Here is a 15,190-nt window from a genome sequence, read left to right as displayed (position 1 = left end):
CTCTTGCAGTAATAACATGTTAAAGATGTAACCGTCAATAAAACTGGGAAGGGTTTTCCCCTGCTCTTACTACATTATGGTTTAGTTTATACATTACTGTAAGCCAAACTATAACTAACTGGGACTGTGCAAACATGAGTGCTCCCACAGAAGAGATCCCAGTTGCTTTGATCCTCTGGGGTCTTTTTAAGTCCTCTCTTGCGAAAAGCTAAGCTAAGGTTTTGCTTAGTGTGTCATCCAAACCAAAACTAACAGTTCCGTTCTTTCCTTGCTAACCAGGAGCTGTGGACAAGATGGTGGTTGGTGAGAAGAGAGATTAACCTCTCTCTCCAGATGACATACTAAGCCAAACTTTGGCTTAGCTCAGATAGGAGCTCCTCACTGTGAACCCACGCATTCATGCAGTCCCAGTAAGCCATTTGTTTCCCACAACATGTGAACAAGGTCTGAGAAAACATGTGTCACCACTGCAGGCTAGGATGGGATGCTCCCTAAAGGGGGAAAAATAGGGTCAAGCGCTTCTGTTGCGTGACTTTTAAGCAAGGACCATTTGATTAGACTTGGCTCTGATATCCTCCTCAATAAACTAAAACAAAAAGCTCAATGAGTGGTTCCATAACTGAGGTGGGGAAATTAAAACCACTGGTTGGTTGGGTTTCTTTAACTGAAGTTTGTCCACCATTGCTGGATGCTGTTAGCATCAATTAAACTTACCTCTTGATCTACTTGATTCACAGAGTCTGCTTTACTTATGCTTGGATCCCGAGTGAAACGTGGAGGTTTCCAGGTTCTCTCTTGTGTTCCTTTGTTGTAATAGTAACAGCGTCCTGTAGTATCTTTGTGGGTCTCCCATTCCCCATTAATTTGGATTGGAGGGCTTGTAGGTAAAGGTGGGAGTGCAGACTGAGATATTTTCAGTTCTTGTAAATTAGCATAAACTGGTGAATCTGGCCTTCCTTGGCTTGGTGGTGTGATTGGCTGCAACAAAAGAAATTGCATTTTACTTAAAATATTATGATAGTAACATTGAGAGCTTTGCAGCAAAATGTGTACATCAGAATATGTGTTAAACGCCAAAGAATATCTCATCACAAGACATTTTTACAACACTTAACAGCCAAATAAACTGAAGCTGCTAAAAAAGAAAAAGGTAACCAGTGGATTTAAAGAGGCTGAGATTTAGTTAAATCTGCATTCTTCTCTTCAACCCAAAGGTTCCAAGTGCAGTACATACACTATATCTAAATAGTGTTAGACAGAGGCCTTCATCCTTTTGGAGTACAGGGGCATTATTTGGAGATCTACAAAATATCCATTTCACAGAAGAAAAACCAGCCAATGCTCAGAACGGTTTCTTCAAAACAACATGCAGCACTCTTGTACCAAAACTGACAACCATGAAAAAGGCAACCCCTCCCCACCTCAAAGGAAATGACCCTCCAATCAATCAATCAATCAAAACAAACAAAACTAGTCACTCAATTTCAAAAAAGCAAACTGGAAGGGGCTGGGTGCTCCATGGCATGCTCTGAAGATGCCCACATCGTCCTGAATTGGTCTGCTTTGAGCTGAAGTTTTGGACAAGAGAAAAAACGGAATGCAACAGCTTAGCCTAGAGCACTAGGGCTAACACCACTAGCCTTTGTGCAGAGTAAGTTGCTACATGAATTGGGGGGGGGGGATTTCTAGAAGACTTGTCATAGCTGAAATTGAGCCAGAAGGATCATTATAACTTTATACAGTGGAACCTCAGGTTGCAGATGTAATCCGTGATGGAGGCACGTCCTCAACCCGCAGCGTTCGCATCCTGAAGCGCCGCATTTGCGCAGGCGCTGGCATGATTTGGCACTTCTGCACATGCGCAAAGAGCAATTTAGCACTTCTACACATGCGCCAAAACCCAGAAGTAATCCATTCTGGTTTCCGGGTTTCCCGTGGTCCATAACCCGAAAACACGTAACCTGAAGCGTCCGTAACATGAGGAATGACTGTACACATGTACAGTGAATAGCCAAGCAATGACATCAACAAAATTCCCCATCATTCTTCATCCAAAGGTCACAAATTCAAATTCAGGAGTCAAAGTCAAGGGTTTAAAAAACATGGCAAAGACAAATATAATACAGGGAATAGTTCTCTATAAAGGCTCAAAAACCTCCACAGGTTTCACAGGAAGAATTCTCCCACCTACCCTCAAAAATTAAAGCAGATTCTACCACTGTATATCCCAAGAATTCAAAACATACAGGAATCAACATCCTTCTTTTTCAGGCAAAACTGAAGCATAATAAACCATGCACGGTCATAGAAGGTTCTATGAAAATGTGAAGAATATGCTATAAAAAACCCTGTTCATTTCATCTGCTGTACACTACAAGCTAGTAGATATCCAATCTAAACTTAGGCACACCTAAATCCACTGTACCAAGGAATATCCAGTGCAACAAAAGCTGCAACCCACAGAATGAACTTTGCATGGTGCTGGTTAAGGATGCTCTTGGAGTTTGTACATGACTCATCACTTTATTATAAATGAATCCCCAGAACCACAAGATATCAGAAGTAGGGGTTTTTAGTTCCTACCGGTGGTGTGAGATTTTGCTTATCTGTCACTTATAGATATTTGTTTTCGCTTAATACTTGCAGAGGAAACAATGTTGAACAGTGCTGCATATTTATTCCACACCAAAGCAGTGCAATTGCATAAACCCATGATCTGTAAAGCAGTTCCGTTTCTACCAAAGTCAGAGTCTGTTTTGTGCATGTTTTATATTAGTGGCCAATATTAGGCCAGCATGGGATGCAGATTTAATATGTCAGGTTATTCATTTCAGCTTAATCGTTTTATGTAAGTTTTATAGCAGGTAGATTAGGGGTTGCATAAGGACGCACCCAAGAGGCCTGCAGCAACCATAACAGCCAGGGATGTGGTTAACTGGAGATTTTATCTTAACCTTTACCACAGCTCCCTCTCTTCAGCACAATGTCCCTTGAACTGTGCAATCACAATTTCCATGTATGCAGATGTTAGGTGTGTTCACTGATACAGCACAACTTCTGAGTGTTGAAATTAGCACAGCTGGAGTTTATTCTTGGTTCTAAATAAAAAAAAACACACCATAAAAGTGAGCGTGTCTTTAGGCTAATTAAATTATAATCTCTAGTGCTTTATCTTTTAGGTGGCAATTCTACACACATCTATCAGGGGTTAAGTCCCATTGAACTCAGTGGGAGTAAGTGCTGAGTAAATATGCATAGGGTTGTGCTGCATTAACAAACTAGTATATTTGCTCGTTCTTTGAAAAAGATACTACACCATGCTAATGTCAACAGGGAAATATAATATCCACAGGACATTTAATTATAAAGAAAGGTTTCTGAGAGAGGAAATGTCCTATTTGTCTTTAGCAATAGTAACTGGAAGGCCCCAATTCTGAACAGCAAGATTCATTTATTAACCATTATGTCCAGTAGCCATTTCCAAATGTATCCCACACCAATTTGTATGTCCACTCTTATTTACACAGCTCTGTCTAAGTCACTACAGTAAGCCCAACAAGAAGGCACAACATATTTTCAGCTCCATCAAGCCCACAAAGTCATCTGGTACTTCTAAATTCTGAAATACTACCTACATTTCATCAATCGTAAGAACACTCTATGTTTTGATTATTATACTTATATATTACTCTTAAATTGGATTCCCAGTGGCATCCATCCAGGTTACTGATGGGATCTGCACCAACGTAGGTTTAACTACTCTGTAGATTCAGGTTCTAACAAACCATTCACTGAGCAAAACTTTTCCTAATACTTGGATCTGATTTATTTAAGTTAGACTGCACATGTTGAAAAGCTTGCTAATGATACAGCAAACAAAACACTTCAAATTCGCTATTTCTTTAAAAACTCTTAACAAGCAAGAGACTGCCCACTAGATGTCACTGTGGCGCCCAATACCTGTATATTAACTGAACACTAATTCTGTTAATTGCTTTCCAAACCACCTATTTTTATATGCTCCATGTGCTTTAAATAATTTTAGTTTGAGGTTGTTTTTTTAGCCCTTCTGGGCCAATGGTGTTGCTGTGGACCCCAGATGTTTGAAATATCTGTAATGCATTTCTTAGCAAACCTGGACCACTTAATACACCATTTACTCCTGAGCAATATGGGGCCAGTCTTCTGTGGTGCTTCATTCCTTCACATAATGCTACACAAAACACAGAAGTTACACACACACACACACACACACACACACACACACGATGATATTTAGTGATGTAGAGCTAACGAACCAAAACCAGTTTAACCTAGTTAGCTTTTCCTCTATCTTCTATTCTAGCAAAAGATGAAGCAAACCTGAATAGATTAATTTCTATTCTGTCCTTTGAGAAAGTGAAACAATAGCCCAGTTTACACATCATATTAAACCATACCTAAATAACTTTGGTTTAACATGATTTAAAAATGCATTTTATAGCTTTTTTTTACAATTAATGAACATAATTTAATTATTTAATATTATTAGCAGTGTTCTGGTGTATGCTACTGGAAGTCGCAGATGTTTCACCCCTCCCTTGGTCCTGCCAGGAAACGAGCCATAGTTTGACCAAAAAACAGAAAAACAAATCTAGCAGTGGAATCCAAGTTAAGTTTATTCTAACTATGGTTAAAGGCAATGTGTGAACCAGGTTATGAAGCGAACCTCCCAGAAAGAAACCCCAATCATATCTATCCATGAATATAAAAAGAATCACAAAGGAAGAGAGTAGGAGAAAACAAATCCTTGCATCTTGGTCCCATTTCAACTAATACAAACGAAGTCACAGGAATACTTACTATATTTTTGCTTAAACATCTTAGGGTAAGAAGTTTCAAAGTAAGAAAATCTTGCGCTACCTTATCCAGAGGTTTAGGGAAAGCCTGACAGATCCAAGTACGCCCTACAGTCACCAAACGCTCAGAAGGAAGTGGAGCCTCCTCTTCCAGTGTGAAACCTCTGAAAGAGCAGCCCCTAGCCTTACTCACAGTAGGATAGCTCAATGAATTTCAAGACATGCTTCAGTTCCTACAAAAATACTTTATTTGATTTACGGGCACAACTTTTCTCATCCTAATGGAGAAGGCAGTATCATGAGAAACATATTAAGAGTAATGTCTGGTTCATCTTTTAAACACAAGCCAATCTGCATGATTTAAAATATTTCATATGCATTATGCTAAGCTGCAAGCATCAGCCAATTAAGACTTTAATCTAATTAAAATGCCTCCCAAACAGAAACCATTCTAGCAACATTCTCCCTCTCCCTCTGGGCATGATGTGTCCAGCCATGAAGGCATTCTAAGCAAGAGACTAAGTGGGTTTCTCCTAGTTTGTGTTTAGCATCTTGCTGCCCCAACAGCACTTGACTCCAGCCTTCTCTGAAGACTCTAGTCACAGGGTGAAATTATCATAACTCACTAGTAGAGATGATGCTGTGCATGCAGATGGTTCCAAGTTCAATTCTGTACAGAACTGAAGGTACTGCTATACTTGATGCCAAACTAGTAAGATTGTTTTATAGTAATTCCATACATTATATAATAATTGATGTTATACTTATGTGTGCTCAGTTGTTAAATTGGTTCCCCACCCCTGCTGTAAAATATAAAGGTCAGTGAATCAAATATATACAGTGAAGACTAAGGATCATTTAGTCTAATTAGCCAAGAAATGTAAGGGTAATTAAAGGTGGTTGTGTGAAACCCCTGACCACTCATCTAATGGTTGTTTTTGTGGTTTTATTTTTATTTGTATGTATATTGAACTTACTTTAATTGTGTTGCTTTTTGTAAGCTGCCCTAGGGGCATTTAGAGAAGGGTGGGCTATAAGTATGAAAAATAAGCAAACAAACTAATCACAGCCTCTATTTTAAAGTCACTAGCTTCCTCAGCAGCAGTATTTTACAGAACTACGTCATCGGATTTGCTAAAATGAGTCACTTTGTATTTTATCTTTAAAACAAACAGATATAAGCAAACATCTTGTGAGGGCTTAGTGTAAAGTCACTTTACTAATAATAAAATAAAATGCTGTGCATCATCGATCCTTTAGCCCTCATCAGTAAGGAAATGCCTCAACCAACAGTGCCCCATAGCTGAGACGGCAAGAATAGTTTACAGCTGACAAAGCAATTATTGGGTACCTTAACATTCACACACATTCACGTGGCTCAATTATAAAACCACACTCAGCATTCAGAGGATCAGCTAGAACAGCAACTCTTTGGAGAACATTCTCATTTAAAAACTGTAATAGGATAATAAAGCAGCACGGCAACTCATTAAAGGGCTTACAAAATACAAATTCTCACTGAAAATGCATGGGATCTCTGCATACTATCAAGTAGCAAATTGCAACGAAAAAACTTCAGCATTCAAATGTGTTGCAGAAAAATATCCAAATTACACATTCCAGCCTTAAGGATATTTCCCCATCCAATTGATCTGATCTGTCTATTATTTCAGCAAAAAATAAAAAATAAAAAGTATTAGTTACTTCCTTAAAGGAAGCTTTACAGTGGTACCTCGGGTTAAGAACTTAATTCTTTCTGGAGGTCCATTCTTAACCTGAAACTGTTCTTAACCTGAAGCACCACTTTAGCTAATGGGGCCCCCCGCTGCTACCGCACCACTGGAGCACAATTTCTGTTCTCATCCTGAAGCAAAGTTCTTAACCCAAGGTACTATTTCTGGGTTAGCAAAGTCTGTAACCTGAAGCATCTGTAACCAGAGGTACCACTGTAGTGGGAAATTACTTGCTAGTGCCTTTTTAGTCATCAAAGACCTTTAAAATTTTGACCCTTCAGCAGTGGTGGAGCTTCATGCTCTGGCACCGGGGGGGGGGGTGGAGAGCAGGCGGGGGCGTGGCTGGCACGCCTCCCGGGGGCATGGCACCCAGCGCAGGTGGGGGTCACCTACGATGGCACCCCACCAGGATTGCGCTGCCGGGGGCGGTGCACTCCCCCTGAACCCTTCTTCCTCCGCCAATGCCCTTCAGCACAGTAATGAAATGAGGGAAATACTGGAGAGAGAACAGATCTTAGTAGCGAATTCTTAAGCTTCACAAACAGTAATTCTGGTGGTTTGCTGAAAGCTGACAGTTTCCTGTCCAAATTTTTGTCAGTGACCACGTCCTGCTTGAAGTCTACAGTTTATCTCTTCCTTTGGACTTCTTTAGGAAAAAGGCAGCAAATGATTTACAGTTAGTTGTTCAGGAGCTGTTGGGTGCTAAAGCACCACAGAGGTGTTACAAGAATTTAAGGTCTCAAATATATAAATTAAATGTTCATAAATTTACAAGGCAAACACATATGTAAGTATATAAACCACGTGTCTGAAATTGTACAGGAGAGCAATCCTGAAACCATCTTGACTCTCTCAAATTGACCTCAAATGTTTCTCTGCAAGGAGGAAGGAAATGGGAAAGCCTCTCCATTGTCTTTTGCTTACTTGTCTTTGGGGCACCTCTGTGTATGAAAAGGGTGAGCCTGTGACCTGGATTCAGGAATTAAAGTATTTACCATCACAAAAGAGTGGCCGGGCTGCCCAAGTAAAGCAATCACTGGCCATTGTCAGGTATCCTGGCAGACAGGATTTATGTTGTAGACCACCTCCTTCTGCAATGTATGTATAATGTTTTGGGGGGTGGTCTTGAGCTACAGGGTGGGCAGTTTCAAAAGTCTATATAAGGGCTTGCACACCATTGTTCTGGGTTCCTCCATCCTCCTACATGTGGTGAGTGAGCACCCTATTGCAACAGTTTAATGAAGATCAGGCTTAATAGCTGCTTTGCTTCTCAATATTCTCTGGGTGGCCTGTTATTTTCTCCTACCGATAGAGAACCAACTTAAGGAATCTATAGGGGCTCTTGGATACCCCATAAGGGAAAAGGAGCAGTTTTTTATTATAACACAGGAGAATCATTATGCTTTTGAAACTTCATTGCCAATATTTCTAGTTGGAAATTTAGTATAAAGGTACTTAGATAAGCCCTATTATTAGGCAGAAAAGAGGCCACCACCTCACCTGGCTGGTGTATCATGAAAAGGTAGCAAGCTGTTCTTTGTTGCATGTATTCTTGTTGTATTTTCACTGCCAGGGAGGGAGGGAGGAAAATGCTTGTGGAAACTTCTCCCTCAAGTGCCATAAGAACTTGGCTGATCTTGGGTAACATATGCATTTGAGAAAAGCCCTGCTGGTTCAGACCAAAGGCTCATCTAGTCCAGCATCCTGTTCTCACCAGATTCCTGTGCGAAGTCCTCCTGGGGCTCCTCCTAAGGAAGCTGTGCCTGGAGGAAGAACTGTGAGGGGAGAGACTTCGTCAGGCAAGGCCTCCTTCCACCTGCCTTGCCCCACCCTCTAGTCTCTGCTTCTCCATTTGTATTGTATTATTTTATGTACTGTGGCTTGCCATTGTTTTATTGATTATAGTTTAGAAATTATTTATTGTAACTGTTGAGTGGATTTCTGTTTAACTTTTATATGGATATATTATTATTTTGTACTATTCTAATAATTATTGAATGTTACTTTTTGATGTAGGTTGCTTATTTTTAAGTTTTGTTTTATTATCACATTTTTGTATTGCATTAGATTGTTATAAGTTGTACATTTTTTGTTTCTTCAGCTTGTAAACCGCTTTAAGTATTGTAAGATAGAAAGACGGTATACAAATAAAAAATGATGATGATGCAAACTCACAAGCTGGAGGTGAGCACAATAGCACTCTCCCCACCTGTGATTCCCCACCACTTGTAATCAGACGCACACTATACACTTTGATTGCTGGAAGAAAGGCACCTGCTATGTGCTGCTGTACCTCCAGCAGCAAAATGCATTGGGCAGTCCTGCACAGGCTATTGTGTTGCCTGAAGATGGATTACTTGAAACACTACTAAACTACAGCGGTTACTCAGCAGCATACTGTACCAACCTGTAAAAAGACTATCAAAATCTGTGTATCAACTTTTAGGCACGTTAATAGGTTTCATTACCCAAATCCTTTGTTTTCACAAGAATAGCAACCTCCTCCCTTCACCACTCATTATTTCTACTAATTACACATTCCCTACAAAAATAACCAAACTTAAGTATAGAACTTGTGCTTTTTAAAATTCCGATTGAGTTACACAGAGGGACATGAAGAACTTGGCCGTTTGCCCCAACATTTACAGCCCTGCAGTGATTACAGTGGACCTGAAGTACCCCTCCTGCAGGGTTTGCTAATCAGAACTGTGCTTTCGATAACAGCTGCCATTACTAAGCCTCAACAAAAAGAGGACCTAAACTTCCCACCAGTGCAAAGTTTGAGCTGCACTAGTTTGCACAACGTACACATTGTGAGGTTGGGAACTACGGTGTTTTCTAGTGTTGCATTCAAATTCTAAATAGTATTATGTTATGCACAATAATAAAATCCCTATACCTTAACTTTTCACTTGCAAGTTTTTGCATTCACCAAGTTTGTAAGAGCACATGAAACAGTTGTAGCTTATCTGGGAATAAAACATGAATATATTATGCTTTATAGAAAATGTACAGAAATGTTTACTATCTGGAAAATACAGCTCAAAATAAAATCCTCAAATATATCTATTCAGATAACTTATCTCAGGTAGACTGATATGTAATGCAGACACAACGGTATTCTAAAGTCTTCTTAAAAATAAATACAGCTTTAGGTTTTCTAAAGATTATAATTACCTATTAAGACTCCCGCTTTTCCCTGAACTGATCTTTAGTTTTGAATCCTAAAGCTATTAATCCCTGCGTTCTTGAGTGATTGTCCTAAAATTCATTTTTAAATCACATGTGCGTGCGCGCGTGCACACACACACTGTATAATAACACAAACAGATCAAGCATTGCTGAAGGGATGCAGGAAATTTGTTCCTCTGTACCAGGGCGATCTAACTTTTCTTACTAAGTGGGCTGCAAGAGTACTTTGACATGGAACGCATGAGCTGCACAGAGTCTTGTTGCACCGGGGAGGAATGGGAGGCCAAAATTTGATGTCCCCCTTCATACTCTCATGCTGCCTTCCCAAACCCAGCTAAGTGAGGCATAGGGCTTTGAGAAGGAGGGGTGGGGCTCTGGCAGGGTCCTCGAGCCCTCCCACTTCCTTCACAAAGCAGGAAAAGGACTAACTAGGCTCTGGAAGAAGGCAGGAGAACTCTATGGCCAAGTCAGGGCCCTTACTCCTCCTTCCCAAAGCATCGCTTAACCAACTTTTAGAAGGTTACAGGGTGGGTGTCAAATTTCACAGAGGGCAGCCAAAAAAGATGGAATCAAAAGATGGAACATAAAATAATGCTTAGGTTTACCAGAAAAGGGAAATTTACAAAAACTAGAAGCATAGCTACTCTTGCAACTCAAGCTAGGTTTGACTCATTTTAAAAGTATTAGTGACTCAGTAAGAGAAAAGATAGACAGATCATTCATTGAAATCAAGTTTCCTATTTTGTAATTCAAAACAAAAGTGAATTTAAATGCTTCCTACAGCCATCAAAACAACAGCTCTAATCTAGCCAAGATGTTAATCACACAATTAATTTTCCTACTGAAGACAAAGGACCTACTATGTACTAAACTTTGGTTCAGTCATATCCACAGTGATATACAACTAGTGTCCTTTAAATGCTATAGAAATACTGTGGAATTTGCTTTCTGTGGACTCATCCCATGGTATTCCTCTAGCATTCAAACTGAATATGTCTTTCCTACAGAATCTGTACATGAGGAACATGTATCACCAGTTGGCTGAAAGAAGTCCCTGGTCCCCAAATATAAGGGAGATGAAATTTCTACAGCCACACTGCTGAGTTTTGGAATCAGAGAAGCAGCACTTTCCCCAAAATTCCACAGCAAATGCAGAGTTTTGGGTGAAGGCAATGAGTTACTAGCAACTACATAGTCCAGCTAATTCTAAGCCATGCAACATTCTGTGGACAATCTGCATATTTATATGACTAAATATTTTAGCTACATTTTTATTCTACCAAGCAGTTTACACATGTGGATTCCAAGTGCTCTACCCATCCAAAAAGACCTCACACCTGCTTAGCTTCAACAATGTGGTTGTCTCATATGCCTTCAGACCATATCCAGGCTGCAGATAGAACCCAGTCTCATAATCATAGTTTGAAAACACACTGTGGGCTTCTGTACTTCCCTGCTCTCACTCAAGCATTTCCCCCTAATTTTTATAAATTTGCAACTCTGGTGCAATTTTTTTCAAGCACTGCAAACTACTTAGTTCTGAAGCTAAATGGAAAGGAATCCCCAAATAAGGAACAGGGTCGCTTAATCTAGCCACATGTAAATAGACCAATTATTAAGTCTACAGCAAACCTACATGCCCAACCTGTCCAGAAGCATGAGTTAGTAGTTACGGGGTAGATTAAGGCTTTGGCATGAGATGGAGAACAAATATCCATCTTTAATTGGCAGGCAAAGTCATAAATATCCTTCATTTGGAAACTAAATTTAGCGTAGAGCTCAGATACTCTGTTAATATACCGTAATCTGGGTGAGTAAGATCATACAGGTCCCCCACAGTGGTTGATTCTGGTAACTTATAACATGGTGTACCCTGGAGTAACAAAGGGTGAAAAAGCCTATAATAATAGGGGGCATTGCCTGTTGTTCGCATTAATGATGCTCCATCTCAAAAGGCAGATTTTGGGTTTGTTTTTAAGATGAATATAGTACTACCGTAACAAAACAAAAAGAGGAATAACAGGAATATGAGTCTAAATTTTAAATACATTTTTTCATCTTAAACTATGCTATTTCTATTTAAAAACAAACAAAATTATGGTGTCTTAAAACATCTGTAAACATTATAAAGGAATACAAAATCAGATATAAACCATCCCTGGTTATAAAGCTTTTTATCAACCTAGTCTGTTCTTTAAAAAAATGTTCCATTTAATCTAGGTTCCCCTCCTTCATATGCCCTTTATCTTACCTACAGAGGACTAATCTAATTGATTTGTGTTCGGCAGCAAGAACATGGATTTCATTTGTATCAGCATAGCTCTAACACAATGGCAATAATCTTTGTCTGCTCATTCCCAACAACGCAAGCAAAATATAGAAATTCATGGTTTGCCACAAATTAATTTTGCAATAAAGCAAATATAATTATTAAAAAATACTAAAATATCTAAGCCTAGATCAACTATTACTATTGATATATACGTTAAAAGGAGAACATTCAGAACTATTCAGTAACATGCTAACAGCTGCCTGATTATTCTTTGCAAAGTATTGAAACGATTAAAAAACAAACAAACCAGAGACAGATGAATGGATTAGGAAAATGCGGGAATATGCTGAAATGGCTAAATTGAACAATATAAGGCTGGAAAAAATGCATCAGATGAAGCAGTATGGCATTCCTTTACTTTTATTTTTGTCAACTGTCATCTATCACTAGATGGTTTTCCTATGTATATTTTTTAACTGTACTCTGTTCACAAATCTGTTGCTTATTCAACCAAGCTATGCCTAAATCAGATTCCGGCATTAGAGGGGTTATCTGCCACTTCCAGTAACTTATTATTGTTCTTGTCTTCAATGTTTATTTGAAGCCTGAATTATGCATTCTGGCTTGTTTCTCGTCTCCTTCCACACTTCCCATTTCTGAGATGCTACAATTGCCAAACTTGCTTAACACACAACACCCAGACCACCATCAATGGAAATGAACAAAGGAATTGGCAAATTGTTTATAATACTTAGGTACTTCAAAAAGAGTTGAAGGCCACCTATCACAGCACTGAGTAATACTGAGGAAAACTATTAACACATTATGAAAAGGCCAAAAGAAAAGTAATCTGCCAGATATAAAGTATGCAAACAACAGAAATTCTAATGACACCACAATAGCTATTTAGATAGGAAAAGGGCTGACTACATTGGACAAAAAACATGCCAATGCTGGAAGTGATAGCGGGATACCAATGAACCCAGTACAAAAGAACAAGGAGGCACAATTTACCATTTGCTTATGACATTTTATACAACTATAAAAATGTAACAGTTCTTAACATTAGTATTTTGCCTTCTTTCTCTTAAAATAATGTAAACTACAAAGTGCCAAAATATCTGTGTGTCCTTTAGAAGAAAAAGTTGGGGTGGCTTTTCTCAGTAATTACTCCGTGTGTCTCTTGGTTATTTCACACACTTGTTAACTCCTCAAATGTAGGCAAAGTTACGTCAGTATCTCAAATATTATTGTAATATGTACAGGACCGTTCTCCTTAAGGTATTAGCAAAACATTTTTACATTAATGCAGATGGTTAATACTAATTCCACATGTGCACATATAAAAACCTCCATTTCAGCAACCTGCTGAGCCAGAACAGGAAGTTTAAAAAAAGAAAACTTAGTCCACAGACTTACTTGGATGCTTTGCATGTCTAGTGTTGCCACATCTTCATTCTTCATTTGCTTATTGTTGAGCCAAAATATTCTTCTGAATACAGAAAACAACAAATGCTGCCTACAGAGAGCATACGCAGCAGAAGCAATCCACCATGAATAAAGTAGAAATAATCTGTTTAGCATGTAGAAAGCCAAAGTTCAAGAAGTCTGCTCCTTGGACTCTTACATAAAATCAACAGGCCACCTTTGATAAAGTGTTTTAATAACAGTGATACCAAGAGAAGCTTTCAGTGTTCAGTGTCTTAAAGGCGCCACAATCATGTCGTCTGGCTAGCCACAATAAAAGTAATCTGTGGATGTCAGCAATTTGCAATGCACCTCTAGCCTCAATATCATATTTGGTCACTTAAAGCAGCTGAAATCAAACAGATTCTGTTTTCATAAGCTCCCAAGGTTTCGCTGTCTGGAACAAAGCATGTATGGGCTACCATATTCTAACCAACAAATAGAGACTAAAATGGTTAGGGTACCTAGTAAACTATTGTATAAGGGCAAATTGTATAAGGGTAACTATCACACATGGTGAAGTCATACTCCTTTAGCATTACCTCTCACACAGAAGCTAGATAAGCTCCTTGGAAGAAGGTCTGAATAGAAAATGTAACACACATTTAAGTCTGGCATCGGGGGGGAACCATGCAATGCACCCCAATATAAGAAAGCCCATCTCAAACCATTCTTTTCTTGAAAAAGCTTTGTAAACCACACTGCTTTTACTCTCTCTCAGGTTAGCTCAACCAGATATTTACGCTATAAGAAATTACAAGCAAAACATTTAGGAAACAGGGATGCCTACATTGATAATATACTAGGAAAACAATGCCTCTAATTGCACTCACTAACAAGTTCACACAAAAATGGTTTGTGCTTCACTTAACACTTGAGATTTATCTTGGGATACAAACTTTTTTCTTTTCTTTTCTTCCCTTTTTTAAAATAGCACCATATATATGGGCTGTACTAGATGATCCTCATGGTCCCTTCCAATTCTACAATTCCATGATTCTATGATATATACATGTCAAGGCTTGCAATGTGCACCAGCTTTTTTCCATTAAACCATAGTTCACACAGCTGTTCCCAGCAAAAAATTAAAGAAATCCCCTTCCTCATTTCCCACAGCTTAACTTCAGTGAGTTAGTTAACATGTATTAGCTGCTTTCCTAAGCACATATTTATCCTAGCTTAAAATTTGTGTCACACAACAGAAAACTAAATGAGATTCAAGTCATCTACTAATGAGAATGAATGATAGCCTACAGAAGAATTAAGAGTCTTAGTTCTTTATGCTGCTGTGAGGCAGAGACGGGGCATTTACAGCCCTGCAAGGCTGATTTAGTTCATTTGGCCCATGAAGCTGATTCATCCAAGCCACACCCACATGCCCTACACCTAATGTCATATCTGGTGTAAAGGTAGAGCTTGCACAAAAGGGACTTTGCAAGAACCGCTGATCAACGGTGCTTGTAAAGCACCTTACACGTCACATCCCAAGTGCCAATTATCAGCTGATTGTTGGGCTTTGGGAAGCCCTGCGCACACATTTTTGCTGACGCACTTTGATTTCAAACCATGTGGTCAAAAGCAGGTCATCTGACAGCACTGTGACACCAGGTGATTGACGGGTGCACAGTCCCACCTACCTGTCCAGCAGAAGTGTGTGGAGATAAGGATTTGGCCTGCTGACCAGATCC

At 39.2% G+C, this 15,190-nt stretch overlaps 1 protein-coding gene across 10 annotated transcripts in view; it reads right to left on the bottom strand.

Annotated features, from left to right (window-relative positions):
* ARHGAP12 (Rho GTPase activating protein 12) overlaps nt 1–15,190 on the bottom strand; it is a 69,578-nt gene that overhangs the window by 38,631 nt on the left and 15,757 nt on the right. For all 10 annotated transcript variants that reach the window (XM_080975285.1, XM_080975288.1, XM_080975283.1 and 7 more), the window contains exon 3: nt 715–978. In XM_080975285.1, coding sequence (XP_080831411.1) covers nt 715–978 — 264 coding nt within the window. The remainder of the gene's footprint in view (nt 1–714; nt 979–15,190) is intronic.

The sequence above is a fragment of the Podarcis pityusensis genome (assembly GCF_964106645.2).
Source record: "Podarcis pityusensis genome assembly, chromosome: 12".
Classification (NCBI taxonomy): Eukaryota; Metazoa; Chordata; class Lepidosauria; order Squamata; family Lacertidae; genus Podarcis; species Podarcis pityusensis.
The sequence above is the reverse complement of the archived record's forward strand: the minus strand, read 5'-3'. Positions and strand labels throughout refer to the sequence as shown.